This window comes from Gorilla gorilla, chromosome 18 (assembly GCF_029281585.2).
Source record: "Gorilla gorilla gorilla isolate KB3781 chromosome 18, NHGRI_mGorGor1-v2.1_pri, whole genome shotgun sequence".
Lineage (NCBI taxonomy): Eukaryota > Metazoa > Chordata > Mammalia > Primates > Hominidae > Gorilla > Gorilla gorilla.
In genome coordinates, this window is record NC_073242.2 from 77,195,940 (window position 1) to 77,222,128 (window position 26,189).

Sequence of the window (26,189 nt, forward strand, 5' to 3'; positions counted from 1 at the left end):
ATTAAAGAGACAAAATTAACTGAGCAGATGTCATCCATTTGCAAGAATCATCCCAATGTATCTTCTAATGACCCCAAATCACAATTTTGGCTATTCTAACCCAGCACATCCAGGAAAGAGGTTCTGAGATTATTCCCCCAGGAGAAGCTGCAGCAGAAATAGTCCACTAGCTCACGCTAGCTGGGACAGTTGCCTCTTTAACCACAAGGCCTATGTGGGTCACCCACACTGGAGAATGCTGATCCCAGCCACATTTCACCCTTGTGCCCAAGACAGTCGGTCTTACCAGTCTTTGGGCAGTGGACTTCACTGCTTGGCACTAAATGCTTATGAAATCAAGGTCATATGCTCAGTCTCTGCTGTGTCCTCTTCCGAGGCCACTCAGCCCAGTTCAACAAAGCATTTGCTAAGCCCTAACCATGTGCCAGACTTTCGGGTAAACAGCAGAAATGCAAATGTAAATAAGACACAGTTCCTGTCCTTGAAGAGATTACAGTCTGGAGGGAGATGAGAACAAGCACGGATCGTTTCTGCAAAATGTGATGAGGACAAAGCACTGTGACTGCCAGAGAAGGGACACTTGGCTCTCATTCTCGAGGTCCATGCACTTGGTGCTAGAGCTGGGTCTGTACAGGTGTTGTACAGGCAGAGATGAGAAAAGGGAAAGAGAATGACAGCATTCTACCTGAAGCCCCAGCATGGACAAAGGCAAGGAGCATGCAAAGCCATGGTTTGTTGGGGTGGCAGCATGAAACAAGCAATTCAGGATTACTGAGGCACAGAGCTCAAGTTGGGAAGGGAAGGGGACACAAAACTGAGAACCCACAGCTGGAGAGCCTGGAGGGGACAAGGGTTCAAGGATTTTGAGCAGCTGAGAATGAGTATTGGTAATCAGACCAATATTTTGACAGCTCTCTTGGGGTTGAGTGCTATACGGACTTGAGAAGAATGTTAGAAAAAGAAAGGTTAGTTCATAAATCACTGCGCTAATCAGATGAGAGATAATGGAAGCCTCAACTGAAGGCAATGGCAGTAGGGACAGAGTGAAGGTTGAGGAGTCAAGAAATGCCATCCTTTATCTAGTCTAAGAAGCACCTTTACTTTTTTATCTGATATCATAATACATGCAATTAATGTGATGGTGTCCTTATGTTTGTTCAAAGACTGATAACTCAACAGTGTACCTTCCAATCCAATCTTACAATGGCACCCTTTAAAATGGAGAGAATACCATAATCAGGAGTTGACTTAACAGGGTTCTTGATTGGTTGGATGTGTATGGTAAGGGAAAAGAGGAGTGCATGAATCAGGATGCTTACGATGACTTCTGGATTTCTGACTTGGGTGAGTAACATCGTTCAATCAATTCATAGATGTTTGAACAAGCTTTTGTGTTGACACAAATGCCCTTCTTCCCTTTCCTCTCCTCAGTTGAACTTTCAAACCACTTTATTTGCCCTTCTTGAATGTCAATTATATCCTTATCATGTATAGAAATTCTTAGAGTGCCTGGTCCCACACTGGAACAGAGGCTCTTGAGGATAAAGCCTCTCTCTTCCTTATATTTGCATTTCCCATGTCTTATATATAGGAGGCACAAAGTAAACCTTTGATGAGTGAATAAATGAATGAATAAAGGGACTAAATGAGTGCATAAATGTAGGGACCCCAACATCCTCTTCATCACTTCCATCACCATGCCCATTAAAGAACAAACTAGGTAAAGTGGGGATGACTCAGAACAAAACCAACCTCAATTGTGGAACACTTAGGATGTATAGATTGTTTAGGAAAAAGACGGTCAGGAACATCTTCTTCATGTACAGAGACTATCTCGTCATTCCTACAGACAACCTATAAAACTCTGCCTGATCTGTCCTTCATACACATTTATTCATCTAACTCTGAATAGATGCCCTCCTCCCAATGTCAACTCAACAAGCGACCCAGCTCTCCAGCAGCTTGGTACAGCCTCCACATATCTAAGCATTTTCCCACCCCAAAATGAGATCTCTCTTCCCTACTCACCCAGGGTTAGTTATACCTTCATTCTCCTTAGAGAGACATTCGCTTCAGCCATTGCTTTGATGGAGAAGGGCAAGATTGCAATGGAAAATTTCATTACATTAAACATGGCAATCACACTAAATGCCTGAAGAACAAAAGAGAAGTATGAGGGTTTAGAAGGAGAAGTCACGTTGGCTCTAAACCGTTATACACATGGGGATTAAACTTGCTGAGATGAGAAATGGTGGCATCGTTGGAATGTGCAGAGGAACAATCTTTTCATTTCATGGCTCAGAAACCATGGGTTGGCCAGCTGGGGACAGCAGCGTCTTAATCTATTTTGCTTTGGGATTTTCACCAAAATGGTGGCAAGTATATCCCCTTGTCTCTGTTGATACAGAGGGGAAAAGGTCTGAGGCAGGCCACTAACAGAATACATTTGGCAATCTCCATCCACACTGCATCCTCATTTGAATCTAGACTATTCACTCGAAGCCCATGCAGACTGTCCTAAAGCACCCCCTGCTCTCAGTTCTTCAGAGGCATCTGACCCTTTAGAGTTAGACTACACCACACCACAGCCTCAGGCATGCAGCCGGAGGCTCCCTGGAGGGACCTGCTTGCCCCTGGGGGAAGCTGGAGGGTGACCTCACTCTCCTGCTCCCAGGACCTGGCCTCCATGCCCTGCCTCCCCATTCACCACACAAGGCCAGATTTGAGAGCCTTTGGTCAACTGTGGTTCCCCCTCACCCTTCCCTCCAAAAAATCACCTCTGTTCACGGGGCCTTCCTTGCTGTGCCCTGCATAGTGGGTGGTTAATATTCTACAGCCTCAATGAAAACAAGCCTTCTCCCTTCGGTTGGTGCCCCAGGGGTACATGATTTCATCTCTCCAATTTCATCTTCTCATCTGTCCGAATTGTAATTAGCAGCCACTCCCTAGCTACCCATTTAAGAAATTAACAATACAACTTTCTTCATCAAATCCTGAGTGATCCTGCCTGCTGTTAAATGGGCCCCATGGACAGGGCCCCAGGCTTCAACTAATCCTAGTCCCTTCATTAAGAGGATAATGAAAGATGCTTCTATCACATCTGGTCCTAAATACATCCTCAAAGGGAACTCAGTTCTTCCAGGTCCCAAAGCACCACCTTGGCTCAGGAAGCCCAGGTCTGGCTGACAGAGCGCATGGGCAGCCTGATGTGACTGAATACCCTGGGGCTGACCAACTCCTGACATGACCCTAGCAGAGAAGTGACTGCAATCAGTTCTGAATCCAAAGGACCCAGAGCTTTGCAAATTTGGTTTTGGTCTAGATTCCCTCTAAACTATCATGTTGGAAAATATGAACTACATGCTCTCAATTTGATTTCAAGTTGATTTGCTTGATACGTTGCTGGAGGAAAAAAATAGTTTTCTTTTTGGTCTGAGATCACAGAGAGCCACAATAATTGGGCAGCGTTACATCCAGCCTTGGTGTATCCTTGCCATTCAATCTGGCTTTGGGCTCACAGCTGGGCTGAAGGCCCTAAAGTGTGTCAGAATAAACTGTGCATGAGTGATTGCCTGCTGAAGAACCAGAGAAAATAAAAGCAACTCACCAAGAAACACAGGGCAGTAATGGGATTAAACACAGGGCAGTCATGGGCCCCACAAAGGATGGTTCAGCAAGACCATTCTGGCTTTGCAAATGTCACCTCTTTCCTCCCCCGTGAGGTCCCTGATTTTAGGTGCAATTCTTCCTCTATGAACTTGCTTATTTCCTTCTCTCTCTCTCATTTTTTTGTTGCCTTTGTTGGCTTTCCTCCAATTACTTGGTTTAATATTTAGTTGGTTTTTTCTTTCTTTAAGCCAGGAATCATTTTCCCTCTAGCTTAGCATTTCTTTATCTTTGGATGTCCAGACCCCGTGTAAAGAACTTGAACATCTCACATTCATCCCAGTTCTCCCTCTAAGGCTTTCAATCCTCATTTGCCTGGCCCAGATGAGAATCAGGCTAAGAAGAATAGCTAACACTTGTATAGGACCTAAGAGCCTGAGATGGTTCTACATGCTTTACACAAAATAACTGATTCAGTCCTCACAACAGTGCTGATTGTGGCTATTATCGTCCCATTTGCAGATTACAAAACAAAGGCCAGAGAGGCTCAATGATTTGCTATAAGTCATAGCTACTAAGTAGCAGAGTTTGGATTTAAACAAGGCAGACTGGGCTCCTAAGTCCAGACTTTGACCCCAACACCACTACTTCTCTTAATACCTATACCTCCTCTGAGAAAATTTTCTCAAACTCTCCTTCTTGTAGTGTAAGTAGATAAAACAGCCAACTGCTTGTTTGGTTTCCATTTTTTTTCCACACTTAAAATTGCATTCCAACATTAACTATGACCCCTGCCCAGCCATGGACGTGATTAAGAACCGCTGCCAGGCTCTCCTGGGCCCCTTGTCAGCCCAAGCATTTGTTTTTAAAAGTTGGAGTTGGCCTGGCACTGTGGCTCATGCCTGTAATTCCAGCACTTTAGAAGGCCAAGATAGGTGGACTACCTGAGGTCGGGAGTTCAAGACCAGCCTGGCCAACATGGTGAAACCCCGGTCTCTACTAAAAATACAAAAATTAGCCAGGTGTGGTGGTAGCAGGCACCTGTAATCCCAGCTACTCAGGAGGCTGTGGCAGGAGAATTGCTTGAACCCAGGAGGCAGAGGTTGCAGTCAGCCGCCATCATGCCACTGCACTCCAGCCTGGGCGACAGAGTAAGACCCTGTCTCAGAAAAAAAAAAAAAAAAGTTGGAGTTGAAGTCACATCCTGTGGCCTGCCATGACTGGATGTTCCTAATGCCAGTATTGAGCGACGGTAGGAAGGGCTTCCCACCTGGGACTTGCCGGGGTCAGGTTGTGAAAGAGGCTCGATCTGGAGCCAGCTCTTACCACGGGTGCGGTGAGTTTGCGTCTCAGGAGGATGTGGCAGGAGAATGTCAGCACAATGGCTATGGTGGACACGATGGGGGCCAGGGCAGAGTTTCCACTTTGGACAAATCCAGCTTTTTCCAGTAATTTTCTTTCCCTCCTTCTTATATCTGCAAAATAGAACACAGTCCAAGGTGGTCTCATTTTGCATGTCGAACACTAGCATTATGAAATGTATTAGCCCTACCTGGTCCTCTTCCAGATGGGCGCTCATGAGTCCTGTTGTGAAGTTTAAATGAGAGGAACCACAGAAAGCCCCGGGCACAAACCCAGCAGGTACTCACAGCTCGGTACCTGTCAGCTGCCGTAAGTGGATGGTGTCCAACTTCCCTTCCAGCCCTGACACTCTGTGTGTCAGAAGCCATAAACTCAGACGCTTAGAAGGGCCAGGCAAGTACCATTAATGAAGGAAGTGGGGCCAGAGAGGAGGGAAGACCAGAGCGGGGCTCTGGAGCGCAGCGGAATGGAGAGGAGAATCAAAGGGGCAGCCTCTTCTCAGTGCAGGGGAGGCTGGTGCTACCATGAAATGCAGCAGGGACCTCTCCTAGGAGCCTGTTCCCCACCAACTGCAAGTATGGAAACAAAGGAAAATCTTGAGTTCCTTCAAGGGAAATTCTAGGCGCCCAGCTAACCCCTAGAAGTAAATGGGTAACTTGATAAGCAAGAAGGTAACAATAGCCTGAAACAACAGCCAAGGAAGTTAGAGTCACAAGAATGTTTGGTTCCCTATAGAAACTAAAGATTATATCTTAACATATGTCCTTGAGTTGTATTTCAGAAAACCTGGACCCCCATCCAATTGATCCATTGGCACACAGACCTCAGAGAAGGGGGAGCTGAGGACAGAGCTCTGACTGCAGTTTTTGTTCTAAATTTCTTCCTGAGGGGCCTGGAGGAGGTCACGCCCAAAGGCTGGATCCAACACTCTTTTCTGCTAACTCCAAATCTTTAGACAAAGCTTCCTTTCCTTAACCAGGTGCAAATCAGAAAATCTTTGAATCTACCCATGATTTATAAGCTGCCTACTTTAAGATATCCCACCCTCAGCCAGGCGTGGTGGCTCACGCCTGTAATCCCAGCACTTTGGGAGGCCGAGGCAGGTGGATCATGAGGTCAGGAGATCGAGACCATCCTGGCTAACATGGTGAAACCCCGTCTCTACTAAACATACAAAAAATTAGCCAGGGGTGGTGACGGGAGCCTGTAATCCCAGCTACTCGGGAGGCTGAGGCAGGAGAATGGCATGAACCCAGGAGGCGGAGCTTGCAGTGAGTCGAGATTGCACCACTGCACTCCAGCCTGGGCGAGATCAAGACTCTGTCTCAAAAAAAAAAAAAGATACCCCACCCTTTCAGGCCAAACCAATATATAATCTCCATGTATGAGTTACGATTTTGCCTGTAACCTCGCTTTCCTGAAATTTACCCCTGCCTTTAAAAACCCTTGCTTGCAAGCCACTGGGGAGGCCAGGTGTTAAGCATGAGCTGCCTGATTCTCCTTGCTTGGCATGCAGCAAATAAAGGCCCTCCTTTCTCCTGCGGCAAAACCTCAGCGTGGATATTTGGCCTTACTGTGCCAGATAAGCAGGCCACAGTTCGGTCCAGTAACAACCAGATCATCAACCATTTCAAAGTCTGAGGTCCAGATTTTTATTTATTTATTTATATTTGAGACAGTGTATTGCTTCGTCACCCAGGCTGGAGTGCAATGACATGATAGAGCTCACTGCAGCCTTGACCTCTCAGGCTCAAGCGATCTTTCCACCTCAGCCTCCTGAGTACCTGAGACCACAGGCACATACCACCACACCCAGATAATTTTTTTAAAAAATTTTTTGCAGAGATGGGATCTCCCTATGTTGCCCAGGCTAGTCTCGAATATTTAGGCTCAAGCAATCCTCCCATGAGGTCCAGATTTTTGTGAGACATCTCCCTATTTTTAAATGTTGGGAACTAAATGAAAAAACATTTTTAAATACTATACTGTATGGGGAGAAATGAAACACATGTGCTGGCCTGAAGGCACCTGCCTGGTGTCCCAAGAATAGACACAAAAACTCAAGAGTATTCTCCCTTTCCTAAGTCCAGAACATGCCCACGGCTCTGCAAAGCTCACAAATTACATTCAAGCCTCCTTCACCTCCTGTTTTTTTTCCTCAACCCCAATTCCAGCCTCCTCTGCAAAAGCCCTTTCATATCCACACAGGACAGCTCTAGATGTTCTAATGGCATGATCACTACATGCCAGGTGCTCTGCTCAACATTTCACAGGTGCTTTCTCATAAGATCGTCCTCACCACTGCATGATGAGAGAGAGTCTGTTATTTTATGCCTTTTTGACGGGAGAGCAAACTGTCTTCGCAGGTTTGCTTGCGCAGGTTTGCTTCACTGAAAACTTGCCTTTTCAGTGATCAGGGCAGAATCGGAGCCCACTTCTCCTGGGATCCAAGCTCTGCTATCCAGCTGCCCTTCCCCTAAAGAACATCCAGCACCCCCTAGTCCCCAAGAGCACCCTCTTATCTCCACCTCCAGGCCTCTGCTCCTCCCTAAGTGGGCTTCCCCAGTTCTCTGTGCATCCCAATCCTTCCTATCCCTTTGGCCTACCTGAAAGCCACTTCTGCAGGGGAGCCATTCCCAGTCTCCCCAACCCAGTGTGCTCCCCCATGGAGCATCTCTGTTTCTCTTGTGGCACTTCCTCCATCTTCCCCCATAGAATAACGTGAATTCATGTGTTCACTCACTTAAGATATTTGAACCTGATGTCTACTACATGCCAGGTGCTGCACCTGTGTTTGGAGAATAGAGGAGTGAACAGGGTCTCGGCCCTCTTCCAGTGGGATAGATAGACAAGAAAGAAATAAACAATTAAATAATTACAAATTGTGTTGAGTGATCTGAAAGAAATGAGCAGGATGAAGTGATTGAGAGGTAAGCCATGGACATGCTTGGAACTGCAGCCCAGAAGTCCTCTCTGGACATTGAGAAGAGAACTAAAGTCAAGACAAAGTTACTGTAAACATCCAGCAGGAGTGCACTCCAGGCAAAGGAAACAGCAATTGCAAGGATCCCGAGGCATGAACGAGTGTGGCGTGTGGTTCTAGAAACAAACTAAGGCAGACACCGCTAGAGCTGAGTTTCCTAAGCTTACGGTAAACTGTGATGATGATGTCAGAGAGGTCACCAAGAGCCAGATCATGTCTGACCTAACAGGCCATATGAAAGAATTTGGATTTCCTTCCAAAGACCTAACTTTGAATAATCTTAAGTGTGATGAGAAGCCAGTATTTTCCAGCAGAGGAGGAACAGGATCTGACTGACATTTTTTAAAGGTCACTTTGACTGCTGAGTGCACAATGGATTGCAGGAGGGAGGGGGAAGGCAGGAGCAGTGCCTAGATGTCTTGCCATAGTCCAGGAGGGAGAGGATATTGGCCTGGACTGGGTGGGAGTGGAATGGAGACGAGCAGATGGCTTCCGGATATACTCTGAAGGTAGAGCCAACAAACTCGTGGTTATTTTTGAGCTAAGTTATCTTATCCTCCCTTACTCATAAAAGCAGGAAACTTTTCCATTTCATTTGTGTAGCTCCCATGGCCTTGCACAAAGTAGGAACTTGATATATATATTTATTGAACTAAATCGACAAGTTAAATTAAGTTGAAATCACATGGAATCAAATTTAATCAAATCAAATTAAATTGCACTGAAGTGAACTCAGAGTGTGAGGATGTGTTTCTGGGTTTTCAAAGAGGGTCCCCTAGTGCTGCTGGGGTCCCAACCTGGGGCACTTCCTTTGGCCAGCTCAGAAGCAGGTTCTCTACAACCACTCCCTAGAGGGCAGATACACAGCTTTGGCCCAATTCCATGCTGGTGCAAAAGTGTAATTGTCCATCCAGACAGTCAATTGTAACAGTGGTTCAGATCATTAACTGGTGAACCACCTGAGTCTATGTCAGCAATTATGTAAATGTCCCCGCAATTAGATTTGCATTTATATTTGATCGAAATAGTTTCTATATCAGCTTTAAAAAAAGTAAAACTACATATGCATCTCCTCGTGTCTGCCCAAGGAGTGTTGAGTCAGTGGACCATCCAAACACAAGGACGCTGCTGCAGGCAAAGAGGTCTGTGTAACCCTGGATGTGTGAGTGTATGTGTGTGTAGATGTCTTCTAAGTTAAGTAAATAGCTGGAGACAGCTTTTTTCCTGCTCACAATGTTTTAGTGGATTATTTTTATAAAAAGTAACTCACCAGGACCAGGATCTACATGCCCCAGGAAAGAGAAACCATATGTCACTCACCCCTGGGTTCACCAGAACAGATGCCTGGCTCTATTATTAAATCTCCATAATCCTTTGAAAAATTCTTTGACCTGCAGAGCAGCTCAGAGGGTCCCCTCAGCCTCCTTCTGGAATGCCTGGCCCTGGGAACTGTAAGAACCCCTTAGAAGAGCATATTCTACAAGGTAAGTGGTTCTTTAAGCAGCTACTCTTGTCCTACCTTGGATAGTTTTGGTAAAAGATTTCTCCCAGGCATACATTTTGATCAGCTTGATGCAGGTCAGAAACTCATTCATTGTCTGAACTCGCTTGTCTGTCACCAAAATTGCTGACCTTCGGAAAGCTGAATTGAGCTTGGCCATAAACATCTGAAATCAAGGTACAAACACTGTTTTCAGAGAGAACTGCTGAGTTGCAGCTGGCCTAAAAATCCAGAAATGGGAGTGTAAGTGCCAGGAAAAGTTCTAAAGGAAGTTGGCTTCAGATTCTCAGCCAAGTTCTTCCCTTGAGTTGTGGCTGTTGATGCTGTCTGAGGAACACCATGGGGGGTCAGGCAGGTCATATAAAGGCATGAATTGCCAGGACTCAAGGAGAGTGCTGGGGGCTTTGACAAATTGAAGAGGCATTCCACTTCCTAGAGCATTCAAATTCAAGTTTTTTTAAAAACCTTCACTGTGGCCAGGTGTAGTGGCTTGCACCTGTAATCCCAGCTGCTCAGGAGGCTGAGGCAGGAGGATGGGTTGAGCCCAGGAGTTCAAGACCAGCCTGGACAACATAGCGAGACCCTATCTCTACAATTTTTTTTTTAACTAGCCAGGTACAGTGGCATGCACCTGTAGTCCCAGCTAGTTGGCAGGACTGAGACAGGAAGACTGCTTGAGCCCAGGAGGTTGAGGCTGCAGTGATCTACGATTGCACCACTGCACTCCAGCCTGGGTGACAGAGCGAGACCCTGTCACTAAACAAAAACAAAACAAAAAACAAAACAAACAAACAAAAAACCACTACTCTGTGCCAAAGGAAGTAAATCTGTGAGTACAAAATGGGGCACAGGCTTCATGCGCCAGAAATGCAGCCTTCCACCCAATTCAGTGAAAGTGTGTGAAATGCAAATACAAAGCGGTTAGAAGCGCAAAAGCCTGCCGTTACCTGGACGGGTATGAATATGACATACACTGATATCCCGATGAGAGCTGTGGGCCCCAGAATGAAAAAGGCGTAGGCCGCACAAAAGACCATTAGGATCGGGATGGTGGCTGGCAAAGGACAAAACAAGGCAGCTTCAAACAAGGAATAGCTATCACTTGACAGTATATTGAGCACCTGGAAAGAAAAGCACAAGGGTTCAGGCTTTGGAAGAGTCAGTCAAACATGTCTTTAAATGAAGGCTTTCAGATTGGCTGAGGGGATCTAGGGAGAAAGGAGAAAAACTTCTCTAAAGCAGGAAGGGGTCACCGGGGACCAATATGATGAGTTTTATGGGTTCTGGTACGACTTTGGAGAGGCCGGTCTTTTAGGGCTGATCATCTCAATGCAGAAAGACAAAGTGTAATGTTACCATCTGGGAGCATGCTGGAGGGACTGCTAGCTGCCTACCCAGTCTCCCCCACCCCCTTCTCCCTCAGCCTTCCTTGTGAAGACAACTCCGCTTCTTTCGGGAAGAGATGGGCCCAGAAAAGACTACATTTCCCAGCCTCCTTTGTGGAAGGAGTGTGGCCATGTGTCCATGTTGAGGGCAATGTGATGTAAGCCAAAGTGTAGAATGGGACATTTGTGATGAATTCTTAAAGGGAGCCAACTCAACCTGGAAGGCACCCCTTCTTCTGTTCCTCTTTCTCCTACCACCTGTCTGAAGTGTGGCTGGGATGGCTGGATCTCTAGCATCTACCTTTGAACCATGATGACAGCCATGTGCAAAGACAGTGATAAAGAAAAGCAGAAAGATCTGGAAGCTCCTGTGCCAACCCTGCATTATTCCCTTCTAGATTCCTTTTACATAGAGTGAAATTAATTACTTTTTTTTAATTCACTGTTATTTTGGGTTTGCTATATGCAACTGAATCCAATCATAATTAAATGCTTTGAGCTTGATAAAAGAGCAACTAGTAAGAAAGAAGCAAGTCTTTTATCTTACCCCACACCACCTGGGGTTCCCTTGATTCGAGAGTTTTTGTTGTTGTTATTGTTGTGTGTGTGTGTTTTGTTTGTTTGTTTTTTGTTTTTGATAAGTGTTAAGGATTTTATTGCCAAGGATTAAGAGCTTAAGAAAATGTCAACTCTGAAGTCCAATAGGCATGGTCTTCATTGTGGTTTTGGCACCCCCTATGCTACACAATTGGGATTATTGGAGCCATCAGTTCATCCATTTTATTAAATGCCTATAGTGTGCTCAGTACTCCTCCACAGTCCCCACTGACCATCGAAGCGATTGGATTAAGTCTCCCTGAGCCCTGTTCCCGCTGGAACTAGGAAGTCTCTCCAAATTCTCCAGCCTGAACCGAGCCCTCCCTCTCTGAACTCCTCTGGTGTTTTGTGTCTCCACCACCTCACTTAGCCAGGAGATGGGACATGATGGGCAGGTCATAGACAAGCAAAAGGAAGGCAGGTGCTCCACTCAGGATCCACATCTCACATGCACTCAAACCACTCAGGACCCATTTTCCAACATTAAACTCCTCTGAGCCAGCTTACCTCGCCAACAGAGATGTGGGTCAATGTCTTGAAGGACACTAGGTTTTCAAAAACCAAGGTGGAGAGCGCCACCTTCAACCGGATGGCCGTGCGGTAGTTGATGGCCCAGGCAAGGGCCCAAAAGAAGACTTTGGTAAACTCGGTGGCAAAAAGGGCTATGCACAGTCCGATGCCAACCCAGACTTTCCCAGAGGTCCTCTCAGTCTGCTGGAGGATTTGGTGAATGAGAACTGTCTGTAAAACAGCATGGTGGGGAGAAGAGAGGGCCACTGAGGGCTGAGGCTGGCATAGGAGGCCTCAGATCATGCCAGCAAGCTGACTTTAGGAGGCAAACTTTTTAATTAATTTTAGTGGCTGCTGCTGTGCTTGACAAGGATTCACTTTATGAAAATTCGCCCCCAAGGAGCGCAAAGATAATGACAATGCACTAAACCCACCAGCTCGTAGAGAAAGTAACTAATGACATTCTTTGCTAGGCTGGGGACCTAGCAGATGAGGAGGAAGGGCTGCCGCACTCACCGGCCCTATGGCTGCCATGATGATGCACAGGATGTTGGCCACGATGTCCATCAACACGCGTGTCCTCTGGAATTTCCACACCACGCAGCTCAGAGAGGCCTTCTCAGGACCCACCCTTTCTACCTCTTCATCCCAAAGGACTCGAAATCTGTGATGAAAAAACAGAAGCATAAAATGGATTGGCACTTCTATGTGCTGTTTGAAGCTACGCTGTTGGGCATGCTCTTGCAAGGGTGCTCGGCAGAGCCCCCCTCCCTGGCAGTGGTGCCTTCCAGCACTGGCTCAGCTTTCTGCTCTTCCTGAGCAGGCGGGATTTGGGAAGGGCAGGGGGCAATGCCTAGATACAAGCTGGTATGCCTGTGACATCTGGGTCCTTGCCAGGCCTTCTTTTCCTCTGCCTACCACCCATCTCTGCCACAGTGTCAGCTCTTATAAGAAGGCAGAGGCAACAAAGAGGCCAAGAGAAAAATCTCAGCGCAGCGAAGACATTGTTCATTTCAAAGATCTGGAAGAAGACCAGAGAGACAGGAGTGTGGTGCACAAAGAGGAGGGGCTGATGGGACAGTGGGAAGCAAGGCAGGAAATTTGGGACCTTGGGGGACTTCACAAGACCTAGGGAAAACCTCAAGGGCCTTCAGGAGTTTAGGTTTCACTCCAAGTGCAAAGGAAGCCATTACAGTTTTTTAAGCCGATGTGACAAGATCATTTTGCACATCTAAAAGATCAATTGGCTGCTATGAAAGTGATGGATGATGGTGTGAGACCACAGCAGGAGATTGTCAGCCTCCAGGTGAGAGGTGGCAGTGGAATTAAAGAAAAGTGGACAGGGAGCGACAACAGGGCTTACTGATGAATAAGATGTGGGAGGAAAGGAGAAAGAGGTTCAAGGACGGACCCCAGTTTTCGGGCTTGGCCAACTGTGTGAATATTTACAGAGACGGAGATGGGAAAAAGCAGAAGAGGAGAGGAATAGTGCCAGTCTGGGGCCCTGGGTCAAGAATAGGTCCAGCTTTAGACAGAAGATGCTCGTGAGGCATCCAAGTGTAGCCATCCCATTGGATGCTGGCCACGCAGTTTCAGAGTCTGGAAGTGGGCTGTGGCCTGGAGATAGACATGGACATGTTATTGGGGGAGTCAGCATGTGTTTGGTGTTTAAGCCTTTGGATTGGAGGGGATCACTTAGGAGCATAACACAGCATGGCAAAAGCAAGGATCTAAGTGGACATTGGGTAGATGGGAGGAAACATTAAGAACAGATGGAGAAGTACTGGCCAGAGAGGACGGCAGAGAGGTGGTCCAGTGCCTTGCCCTCAGTGCTCCCTGGCAACTTTCTCCAGGAGGTAGATTTTGGAATGTACCACTAGCTGAGATTTCTTCGGGGCACAGATGAGGAGAAGCACAATTCTAGAAGCAATTAGGAGGCCATGACTAACACTCCCAAGCCTTCCCCATTCTTTATATTATACATTTAATCAGAACCACAGAGTTCAATGCAGCTGCTGGAAAAAATGAAGTTGATGTCTTTATCCTAACATGGAAAAGTCTTTATAAACTCTTAACTGAAAAGAGCAACATGATCAACAGTTATGTAGTATGCTTCATTTTTTGTTTAGATTAAAATAAAACATGATCTGTGAGTGGGGGGTAAGAAGAGGTACTGATCTGAAGAAGACGGTAGCCCAGGGTGTGTTTAATCAGAGTAGGAAAATTCTGGACAGAGCCACAGTGAGATTTTCACAGTGCTTGCCTCCAGGGAGTAGAGCAGGAGCATGGGAGAGATCCTTCCACGGCTTAAACTTCTGCTGCTTTCACATTTTTATAATGAATATGAATTAGGTTGGACAAATGACATTTACATTTTTACAAGTTAAAATTGTCAAATATTGGCAGTTTCATTAGGATCAACCTAAATATTTTTGTAATATAAAAGTCCAATAATGATGTTTAAAGTAAAACAAAACCTGATGCTGCATGCTGGTCAAGTGGGGTCTGACCAGCACAGGGCAAAGTGAGATTCCAGCCACCTCTGTCCTGATGCGGAGCCCCTGCAAACCAGCTAGAGCTCAGCCAGAAGGGTCCTGAGCCTCAGGCCATAGCTCTCCAATGAGTCCTCTCTCCCACTAATGCTGCCTAATTCCCACCTCCCCACAGCTTGGGCCAAGAAGTTCATGCAATCCAGCCCAAATCTCAGAGAATGGTTACCAGCACCCATGGGTGTCATTTTCCATGTTGGGGAAATTGTGAAGCACACAACTAGGGAGCACACAAAAGAGTTTATGGGACCCCTTCCTTAGAGTGGGCTTCTCTCCTGAGGTGACTGATACAGTTTGGCTGTGTCCCCACCCAAATCTCATCTTGAATTTTAGCTCCCATAATCTCCACCTGTCGTGGGAGGGACCTGGTGGGAGGTAACTGAATCATGGGAGTGGATTTTCCTGTGCTGTTCTTGTGATAGTAAGTCTCATGAGATCTGATGGTTTTACAAAGGACAATTCCTCTGCACACACTGTCTTGCCTGCCACCATGTAAGACGTGACTTTACTCCTCCTTCACCTTCCACCATGATTGTGAGGCCTCCCCAGTCACATGGAACTGTGAGTCCATTAAACCTCTTTTTCTTTATAAATTACCCACTCTCAGGTATTTCCTCATAGCAGTATGAAAATGGACTAATACAGTGACCCAAGCAAATCCTGGTACCTTTTGGCATTGGTGTCAGATGAGTCATATGTCGACAATGGGGGCAGGGTGTCTACGGTCAGCCTTTGCCTGTAGCCTTTCACCATCACCGGCGTGAGCCAGGAAAATGTGGCGAAGGAGAGTAGCCCCGCATCATCCACCGGGTTGGGTGCTAACCTGCAGACAAACAAGACACTCAGTGTTCCAGGCACTGGGGTCATTGCCCCAACTCTCTCTCTGGATTGAACTTGTAACTACAGTAACAACCACAGCTGCACTCAGAATCTGTGACTTGCATTCATTATGTTTATTAGCCCTTTGAGCAGTGATGTGCTGGGGCCAGCTGGTGAGAGCCAATTGTTAAATTTTCAGGAATTTTGCAAGTTAGTTGTTAAACACAGTCAATATTCAAAATTAAATTACCTAAGTTTTAATAAATTGTCTTAAAGACAAAGGTAATAATACTCAAAACCCATCACTTCCTTTTTTTGTTCTTCTTCCTTCATTTCTTCTTCCTCTCCTCCTCTTCCTTCTTTTTTCCCCTCCCATTCCTCCTTCTCTTCCTTTTTTTCCTCCTTCTCCTCTTCCTCCTCCTCCTCCTGCCCAGAATTGCAGGGCATTAATACCCCCAGGGGCAAAACTTCACTAAGGGAGTATAGAAGTCCACCTCACATCCTCTGGGTGGAAAACTGGACACTTTCTAGAAGGACCCAGTAGGATCCAGGCCCCTCTGCTCACAGCAGTGACGCTGAGGCCACACCTCACGTTGCCTTTTCCTCCTTCCCTGCATCACTCTCCCTAAATCTTTCTTCTTGCTGCTTGGAATCACTTCTCAAATAAGCTATTTGCCTCCAGGTTCCTGACTGAGGCCCTGCTTTTGGGAGAATTCAAGCTAAAATCATGTGAATAAGGTACTACAAGCTCAGCACATAGTAAAAATTCCCTAAAAGGTGACTTTCATGATACAGTCATGCATTACTTCATATATTCCTCACAACAACTCAGTAAGATGGGTGGCAGGGTAGTATTATATGCCCATTTCATAGACAAAAACATCAAGGCACAGAGAGTTTAGAGTATTTGCCCAAGGTCTTACTGCTGGAAAGTGGTGAGATGGGAATTCAAACCCACTGCTTGTTGACTCCAGAGTCCTGTCATTCCCTTCAGCACCTCCCCACATTGCCTCTCCACAAAGCGATTATAAACTGGTTGAAAAAGTGGACAGTTAGAGATCTCCTGGGGCTAGGAATAATAGCCCATGTCCTCACCTTCCAACCTCCACCTCTCACCTTGGAGGGCTTAAATGTGTGTGTCCTTGGCCCAGACAGAGATGCTGGGAGAAGATAGCGCAGTGTCCGCTTATTATAGAGTTGCCACTTGGCCTTCTGCTGCTCAGAGAACAAACCACAGGGCCTCGTTCCATGTAGAAAAGGCAGCATTTCATAATGTTATGGTTAGCATAATGCTAATAATATATATAATAATACAATATGCTGCAAGGTTGAGCATGTGAGCTCAGAAATCAGACTACCTGAGTTTCTATCCTGGATTTCAAAAATGACCCCGTTTTCTCTCCCCATCTGTTCCCAATTCCTTGGAATGTGACCTGGCAGCTCATTCCATCAAAAAGTCGAGTCTGTTTCCTCACACTTTGAATATAAGCTGGCTTGTGATCTGCTTTGGCCAATAGAATACAGTGAAAAAAGTGGTGTGCCAGTTGCAAACCTGAATCTCAAGAAGCCCTGCATTCTGTCACTCATTCCCTTGGAAGCCTGCCGCATTACTGTGTGACCGAGCCTGGGCTAGCCTGCTGGAGGTTGAGCACACGCGGGGTCCAGTTGCCCCATTGCCCCAGCCAACAGCTGGCCCACCTCCAGCAGCACAGCCACCTTGCTGTACAGGAGTAAGCCTGGTCAAGACCAAATGAACCACCCAGCTGAGCTCAGCCCAAGTTGCTTTATTTTATGGGTCACCCATCAAACTGTAATGAGTGGTAATTGTTTTAAGCTGCTAAGTGTTGAGACAGTCTGTTACAAAGCAAAAGCTACCTGGTAAACCTTAGGCAAGTCACTTAACCTCTCTGTGCCTGTTTCCTCACCTATCAGATAAAGATAGTAACAGTACCTCCAGGGAGTTTGTGAAGAGTAAATGAGAAGATATTCGTAAAGCACTTGGACAGGTCCTGGATCATGGAAAGCTCTCCTTAAACCTGAGCTACTGCCTCCTTTTCACCAAAGGACAGGAGGAGGCAAGGAAGTGAGTAACTGATAAATGAATGAATGTGTGCATGGGTGGATGGACAAAAGGACGAGCAGATAGAGCAGCAGATGGGTTGCAGGAGCAGTGCCCACTCTCCTGTTGGACATTCCTGGAGGTCCTGCCCTGGCCCTCCCTTCCGTCCTTCTTCTGACTTACCTTGCACAGGGTCGCACTGGGATCATGGTCTTCAGGCTGGGGTCATATCTCTCTGCAAAGGATCTCCGCCGGCCTCGCTGGTCCAGATCTGAGATAAGGTAGGGTCCTTCACCCACCATCCTGATGGCAGCCTGGAGCCCTGGGCTTTTGGCCTGGGGACACTTTCACTCTATGGCAGAGAAATGGCGAAGGTTATTGAGAGGTGAGGATGTCTGATTGGGATCAGGCAGCCTCTACTTTACCCAGATCAGTTCCTTTGCTTTGACCCCTGAGAACTGTTATCACCAATGAGCTTTCCACATTTGTGGGGGAGTGTGGCCAGAAGACCTGCTACGTCCCTTAATGCTACGCTGAGAGTTTCTTATTAGTAGGACCATTTAATTCCTCTTTTCTCATGTTGGGTTGGCCGAGAGCAGAAAACCCTATGGTGTGGTTTTGGTTGGGAGCTGGTCCAGTGACCAAGGCTGAGTCCCAGCCCACGGAAAGAGCCCCAAGAAAATGGGTTTTCTTTCTTAGTATTACTCAGAGTGAAGTTTGGCTGACACACACACACGTGCACACACACACATGCACACACATGCACACACACACATCCACACAGATGCACACATGCACACACATCCACAAACATGCACACACACACCCATGCACATACACCCACACACACCCACGCACACACATGCACACACCCCTTCTTCTTTCAGATTCTCTCAGATCCCCAGGAGTTTGTGCATCCACATCCCCTCCATCCTGATACCCACTGGTCAGAGAACTTCAACAACGCCACCCCCCAGGACCAGCCACATCTGGACAGGCCCACATTCCCCACACTTCTGTGACTGCTGCCCCAAATGAAAACCAACAACCCAGGTGGAGAGGACACTTTTTGCAATGTCTGTTCAGTCCCCAAGCCAGCCACCCCATCCTCCAGCCACCTAAATCCAATCCATAGAGCATGATCCCTGAAGGTTTCCCATGCCTAGTCTTAGTCCTTTCCTGAGGCCTCCCTCTATTCCTGCCCTAGGGTCCCATGACAGCCACTTCCCCATACCCTATAGATAAATTCTCCTTTTTTACCTAAGGTATGTTGAGTTGGTCTCTGCCACTTGCAAACAAAGGCCTTATTATTATATATAAACAGGAGTCACATTCCCATGAGTTCTTTCTGGAAGTTTTCATAGCTAGAAGCAGTAAATAAACCAACTCCCATCAAGTTGTTAGTGGCTGATAAAACCATGGCATGGCAGAGCTGGAAGTGTCCTCAGATGCAATCTTTTACACATTTCTCATTATACAGAAGAGGAAACAAAGGCCCAGAGAGAGGAAGGACTTACTCAAGAGTATACAGAGAATGAGTAGCATCTATCTCATCTGGGGCACTCTGGATACAGGAAACTGATGTTCCCTCCCTCCTCCAATAACCCTACAATAACCCTTGCTTATATTATATAACAAGAGGCACTCCTCTAGAATAATATACGTACTTTTTACAACAGAATTTGAAAATCATAATGTCTTCATCTCAAAAAGATAAATCCGCCAACGTGGAAACTGAAGACTCGTAGTCAGATGGAGAAGCCCGCATGTTTTAGAGCTAGTAGTTGATGAAAAGCTCTTTAATCATTGTTAATGAATTTAAAGTTTTTGTTGTTATTGTGGTTGTTGTTGTGGAGACGGAGTCTCACTCTGTCACCCAGGTGGGAATGCAGTGGTGCGATCTTGGCTAACTGCAACCTCTGCCTCCCGGGTTCAAGCAATTCTCCAGCCTCAGCCTCCTGAGTAGCCGGGACTAGAGGTGCACGCCACTGCATCTGGCTAATTTTTGTGTTTTTAGTAGAGACAGGGTTTTGCCATATTGGCCAGGTTGATCTCGAACTGCTGACCTCAGGTAATCCACCTGTCTCAGCCTCCCAAAGTGCTGAATTACAGGCGTGAGTCACAAAAAAAAAAAAAAAAATTGAGACAGGATCTCACTCTGTCGCCCAGGCTGGAGTACAGTGGCACGATCTCAGCTCATCATAACCTCTGCCTCCTGGGCTCAAGTGATCCTCCCTCCTCAGCTTCCCAAGTAGTGGGGACTACAGGCGTGCACCACCATGCCCAGCTAATTTTTGTATTTCTAGTAGAGACGAGGTCTTGCCATGTTGCCCAGGCTGGTCTCAAACTCCTGGGCTCAAGCAATCTGCCTGCTTCAGCCTCCCAAAAGTGCTGGGATTACAGGCATGAGACACTGTGCCCAGTGCAGTTAATGAATATTAATGACATAAATATAGACCCAGCTGTAGATTCCTAATTCAATGAGAATATTAGCAGCTACCAGAGACTCCCTAAATCTCTGGCCAAACTACATACTCTACTCTCCACCCTCTATTTGTACCATTGAATACTGCACTCCAGCCATGTGGAATATCTTACTACTCCCTGGACAACCTGTTTATTCCTCCTGCTTTTTAGTTTTTATATTTACTACTGCCACAACCTGGAACCATCTAGTATCCCTTTCTTCACTTGACCAATTTCTGCTCAGCCTTCAAGGCTCAGTTCAAACATTTCCTTTTCTAAGAAAACTTTCCTACATACTTTTTTATTTCCCCAAACAAACTGTGGGCTTCATGTTTGTCTTGTTCGCAGCTATATTTCCAATACCTAGCATAGTCCCTGGTACATCGGAGATGTTTAATACATATTTGTTGAATGAATGAATAATAGTAAGTATGAGAAACAACTAAGATGCAAATCCTTTCCCCAGAAAGTGAAAAATAAGCACACAATAACACACAGCAAAATATAAATTATTTTGAAATTAAGTATGGGACGACATAAAAATAACAAATAAAGTATAAATTATAACATTGTGTTAGCCCTAGAAAAAATACTTTTTAAAAAGGGTTAAAGCTAAGAAGTCAGTCAAGGAAATAAAATGAAACACTAAATAGTAGATTAACCAAAAAAAAAGAAAAAGATAGGCAAGGAGGGACAGAAGAATAAAAAACAAAAGGAATAAATAGAAGACAAATATTAATAGCAAGCCAATAGACTTAAACACAACCATATCAACAATTACATGAAATATAAATGGAGTAAACGTTTCAATTGAAAAACAAAGATTGTCAGACTGAATATAAAAAGAAGATCCAATGATATGCTTCCTATGACAAGTTTATTTTAAATATAAACACACAAATAAGCTAAAAGTAACAGGGTGAAAAAGGAATACCATGTTAACAGTACAAAGTACATACAGAGATATGTATTTATGATCTTATGATAGGGAATAATTTCTTAAAGCAATTTTCTTTAAAAAGTCCTAAAGCAAAATCTTGATAAATTCTAGTACACTGAAATTACAGATGTCCATTAATCAGAAGACATAATTTGTAAGAGAAGCAACATACTGGCACAGATGTGACCCATTTAACTGTAAAGAATTAGTATGCAGAATTTATAAAGAATTCTCAATACATTAATAACAGAAGGACAAACAATTAATTAGAGGAGCCAGCAAAAGGCAATTGACAGATGATCCAAATACACACAAAAATATGCTCAATCTCTGAGTATCAGGAAAATATGAATTACAACCACAATCACAATAACAGCCATTTCTCATTCTTCAAATAGACATTATTTAAAAGTCTAAAAATTGCAAGTCTTGGCATATGTATGGAGCACTGCAGCTCTTAAGCCCCCCTGGTGGGAATATAAATTGTATAACTAATTTGTAAAGCAATTTGGCATTATCTGGTCAAGTTAAAGATTCTTACTAACATAGGCAGCAATTATCCTTCTTAATTATATATATGCCCTGGAGAAAGCCTGCCTGTTCAAGCAGTCAGATACAGAGTGGCCGCTAATTTTGCAGGCTGTCTTCCATTCTCCTGCGAATTTCCCCCCTGCCCCTGCTAGCCTCTCTTCTCTCATACTGGTGTCAACACTGAAGTTCAATCTAGGAAAACACAAGGAAACAATCCACAGAGGATGGAATCTCATGCAAAAAATATTTTTGTGGCCCCTCTACAGGAATATTTATAGTGGCTCTGTTTATAATATCTTAAACATACATGAATAGGAAAATGGATGAATAAATTGTATAATATGAGTTTGGCATATTACTATTCAACAGTAAAAATGAATAAACTAAGTCCACATATCAAACTATGTGTATAGCTCATATGATAAATTGAGAGGGGGGGAAAAAGCTGCAGAAAAATACACACACTTTGATGCCATTTATATGAAGTTCGCAAACTTGCAAAATATACAATATACAAATTCATGTGCTTGCAATATATAATAATATATTTTATTTAATAATGACTATATTTGTAGTAAAATTTCATTTCTCCAAGTACTTGAATCTCCTTATATTGGAGAATCGTATTAGAACTAAGATCTGGGCACTAGGTAAATTCTTTGTTATTAGGATGTTGTTGACAAAGCAAGGAAATATATGTATGCATATTAACTAGTGCATAAACACATATCTATAAATATTTCTATATGTAACCGTCCATATCCTTTTAAGCTAACAGTGAGTTCATACTGACTCTCCTACTTGAATCCATTACCATAATTATCACAATTCTAGCCTCCTCCCTTTGCTTATTTGTAAGCTCCAATTCTAAAACTGAGAAGCCTGGCTCTCACCGTCTACCATGTGTTTACTTAACTGTGTACATGTATAGCAGTATCAGAATTGTCAACCCATAGCCCTGTGAGAAACAACTTAATCAACTAGAATCCAATGCTTCCAAGAGTATAGTACCATATGGAAAAGGAAAAAAAAATAGCAACTTTACAGTGGAGAAGCCTGGCACACATCACCTCAGCCAGGTAATCAAGGTCAACATCAGCAGTGATAAGTCCTGTTGATAACGTGTACCCTTAATATGATGTGGCAAAAAGGGCACTTTACCTCTGAGGTCCTCTGCCCAAAACCTCATAACGCCGGTCTAATCATGAGAAAAACATCAGACGAATCCCAGTTGAGGGACAGTCTACAAAATCCCTGGCTGGTACTCCTCAAAACTGTCAAGGTCATCAAAGACAAGGAGAGCCTGAGACAGTGACACAGCCAAGGGGCACCTAAGGAGACCTGACAACTACCTGTGAAGAGGCATCTTGGATGAGATCCTGGAACCAAAAAAGGATGTTAGATAAAAACAAAGGAAATCTAGTAAAGTATAAATATTAGTTAACAATGTATCAATATTGTGCATTAATTACAACACATATACCATACTAACGTGAGATGTTATTAATGTTATTAGCAAGGGTAGCTGGATATGGGGTACTGGAGAACTCTACTATCTTTGCAATTTTTTTTGTAAACCAAAACCGTTCTTAAAAAATAAAGTTTATTTTTACAGAATGAATGGGAACACTCTACACCAAATCCAAGATGATGGTTACCCCTAGTGGTGGGGAAATAAGATCTGGAAGTTACTCGGGTTTCCTCCCACATTGCTGTAATATCTGATCATAAATTTAAGAATCTAAAGCCGAAAGCAGGCTGTCTGTGCTCGGTGTCACTGAGTAATGCAGACCTGTGCTACAGAAGTTCTGAGAAAGTAGAGGTCAATACGGTCTGGGAGGAGGACGGGGTTAGGGAGGACTTTTGTGGGAGGTGAGACTAGAAGGATTTGAGAAAAAGCCCAAACAGAGATTTTTGCCTGAGCCTTGGTTTGTGTGGTGTGCCCGTGTCATGAGGCTCTATGCACCAGACTTAGGTAAGAGTCGAGACAAGGCTTGGCATGACCGTGAAAGACTTCAGATTCAAAACCTTCCTTGGATCCTTTTCTACAAGACTTCCATTTGTTTGTTTACCAGAAAGCCCTTCAGAATTGTCTGTACCCAAGGCACCCTCCACTCAGAACAGCCTCCTGCTGACCTCTCTGCATTTACTTCAGGAGACAGAGGGAGGCTATCCACTGCAGAGATGCTGGGGCTGGAAAGTTTAAAAATTGGCCTCTCATTCTTGCATAGGTCCTTGGCTCCCTGCATGAACAGAACCCAGCCCTGGTCTGGATCGGATGCAAGAAAAGAAGCCTGAACCCAAGTACAGCCTTTGGGCACGGTCTTGCTACCACATGTCCACCCGCTCTGCAACTGCCAGGCACAGCGGACAGTCAAGCTGTGGTCCATGATCAACCACCTATGACCTCCCAGTGGCCGCTGGGCCACTGCCCTGCCCTTGGTAACCTGAGCAAAGCAGAGGTAGGAAAGCAGGTTAGCTGATGAAGAAGAAAGAGCTCACGGCAAGTTCTGAAACCCAGCTGAAATTATTTGGGGGAGAATCACAGAATCCAAGACATGGCAAACCAGCCTCTCAGGGAGAATTTCCCTCTGGCCCACCAGATCGGGCCTCAACATGCTTTGGTGACAGACCCCAGTCACTTCTTCTCAAGACGGCCCGCATGCAGTATTCCTGCAGGAAATGCATACCCTGCGTCTAGTCTTGAGAAAATACCAGACGAACCCAAAGGAGCTTTCTACAGAACAAGTGGCCTGTGCTCTTCAAAAACATCAATTGCACGAAAGACAAAGAAAGGTGAGGAAACATCCCAGATTAAAGGATACAGAAGAGATGTGACAGCTAAAAGCAACACACAAGCCTGGACTGGATGCTTGACCAGAAGAAAATTAATTTGCTATAAAGAACATTATTGGCCCAAGTCAAAGGTCAAACTGTGCACTTGACTCTCAAGTCACCCGCCTGACCCTCTTCCAAGTGTACTTTACTTTCTTTCATCCCTGCTCTAAAACTTTTTAATAAATTTTCACTCCTGCTCTAAAAAAATAAAAATAAGTAAATGAAATGTTTAAAAGAACAGTATTGGAACATTGGAGAAATCTAAATATGGACTATAGATTCTGCAATAATATTTTATCAAAGATAAATTTCCTGATTTTGATATTAATGCTAAAGTAAATGTGGCAAAAATGTCACTGCAAATCTCAGTGAAGGGTAGTTGGGATCTCTTAGCATTATTTCTGTTACTTTTCTGTAAGTTTGAAATCATTGCAAAATAAAAAGTTAAGCATTTTCTAAAGAAATAGCCCTAAAGGGGATGATTTTTTTTTCCTTCTGTGGAACTAAATGCAATTTTTCTGCACACTTCTCGGCTCTCAGGAGCCATGCATCCTCCACTGATGTCCTCTTCATGTGCCCTGTGATATTTGGGGACCATTGTCATTTCCGACAACTCACTCCCAGCCACCCAGTGGCTAGTCCTCTCTCATCCAGGCTATCTTTCCCAGCCCCTTTGAGAAGGTGGAACTCATTGTCAGTGGAGAACCCTTACCTATAACTTCTATTTTTTGGTTCCCTTTTCTAATGGTAAGGGACCCTGGCAGCAAGATGTCATCAGCTTGTCTTAAGGGCTCCTGAGTCCCTGATGCCAAACACTGGAGGCCAGGCCTCCCTGGCCAGGTTTGAGTAATCAGCGCGCATAGGAAATTGGTGCTAGAAGGTAATTTCCTTGAGTGCTCCCCAGGGCATGTGAAGTTTTGATGATCTGAGGCAGCTTGGAAGCATTGCAGCTGGAATGGCACTTTGCTAAATTTGGCAGCCCTGGGGGGAAAAATGAGACTTTTTTTAAAATCAGGAAGCCTGCTTTGGCTAACGTCTCTATCCCCGTCTGTCACGCCATCCTCTGCCAGGAGTGAGGAGCTGCCTGGGGTGAGAAATCTGTTTGCTGGCAATCACAGGATGGGGTCTGAGGGGTACACAGCTGATGAGAGCTGGGAGGAGGCAGTGCCAACCGGGCCAGGGTCCCTGCAGCCATCATGGCTCTGTTCTTGGCATTGTGTTTTCCATGCAGAGCATCTGAGGGTTGGCAGGAGATGCCAAAAAGTCACTGGTGCACCCCTCTGCTAGCAGGCAGGGGGTTCCTAACCTAACCTCAACAGACTGGACAGGCAGAAGCAGGAAGGGCTCTGTTTAGAGTACAGGACACAAAGACCATGTACAACTTGCAGTTCCATTTTATATGGCCTGCATAGTTTAAACATTTTTTTCCAATTTGTGGAAAACATTTAAAAATGAGGAGATACCACATTAAAAAAAAAAATAAGACTGGCTTCTGGCTTTCATCAAATATCAAGAGCTCTGTATGTTCATGTGGTGACAATCCACTTGCGTTGAGCACGGCAGCCCCTCCTGGGCAGGGTATACATGCTTTAGTTTGCCACAATCCCCACCACTCCTTACTGTCTCTGTGACTCTGAGATTTGGGGTCATGTAACATTTATTATTGCATTGGCACTGCTGTCTTCCTTATAGTGTTTCCTGAGGCCTTTTTCTCTATCCTTGTCTCTGCCCCAAGAGAGAACAAAAGATGTCTAGAAGTCATCTCAAGAAGAACCATTTTCCACACCTGCCCACTTTGCTCTGTTATATTTCATTTCCACCCCTGTCTAGCCCAGAAAATCAACAACTTTATGTTTGAGAACTGGACTCTGGGTCTTCCTTGGTGCTCATGATGGGAGTTCCTCCATCAACCAAAAGCAGGCACACCTTTAGTCATAAAATTTTTCCCAGGTATGAGACTACAGCCCTACTTCTTTCTTAATAAATCCATTGTTAATTTAAAGCCACCAAAGTTATCAATATCTGATGGTCTCCCCCAACTCC

At 45.0% G+C, this 26,189-nt stretch overlaps 1 protein-coding gene across 8 annotated transcripts in view; it reads right to left on the reverse strand.

Annotated features, from left to right (window-relative positions):
* Window positions 1–26,189, reverse strand: part of ABCC12 (ATP binding cassette subfamily C member 12) — a 72,974-nt gene that overhangs the window by 45,728 nt on the left and 1,057 nt on the right. For 7 of the 8 annotated variants that reach the window (XR_008672427.2, XR_010131559.1, XM_019011386.4 and 4 more), the window contains exons 2-9: window positions 17,555–17,723; window positions 15,161–15,316; window positions 12,461–12,608; window positions 11,942–12,175; window positions 10,400–10,573; window positions 9,471–9,618; window positions 4,933–5,081; window positions 2,045–2,152 (exon numbers count right to left, since the gene is read on the reverse strand). Coding sequence is in view for 6 of the 8 variants with exons in the window: in XM_019011386.4 (XP_018866931.4) it covers window positions 2,045–2,152; window positions 4,933–5,081; window positions 9,471–9,618; window positions 10,400–10,573; window positions 11,942–12,175; window positions 12,461–12,608; window positions 15,161–15,316; window positions 17,555–17,673 (1,236 nt within the window). In the remaining 2 variants the exon portion in view is untranslated. The remainder of the gene's footprint in view (window positions 1–2,044; window positions 2,153–4,932; window positions 5,082–9,470; window positions 9,619–10,399; window positions 10,574–11,941; window positions 12,176–12,460; window positions 12,609–15,160; window positions 15,317–17,554; window positions 17,724–26,189) is intronic. The other variant, XM_055364691.2, reaches the window with a different exon arrangement.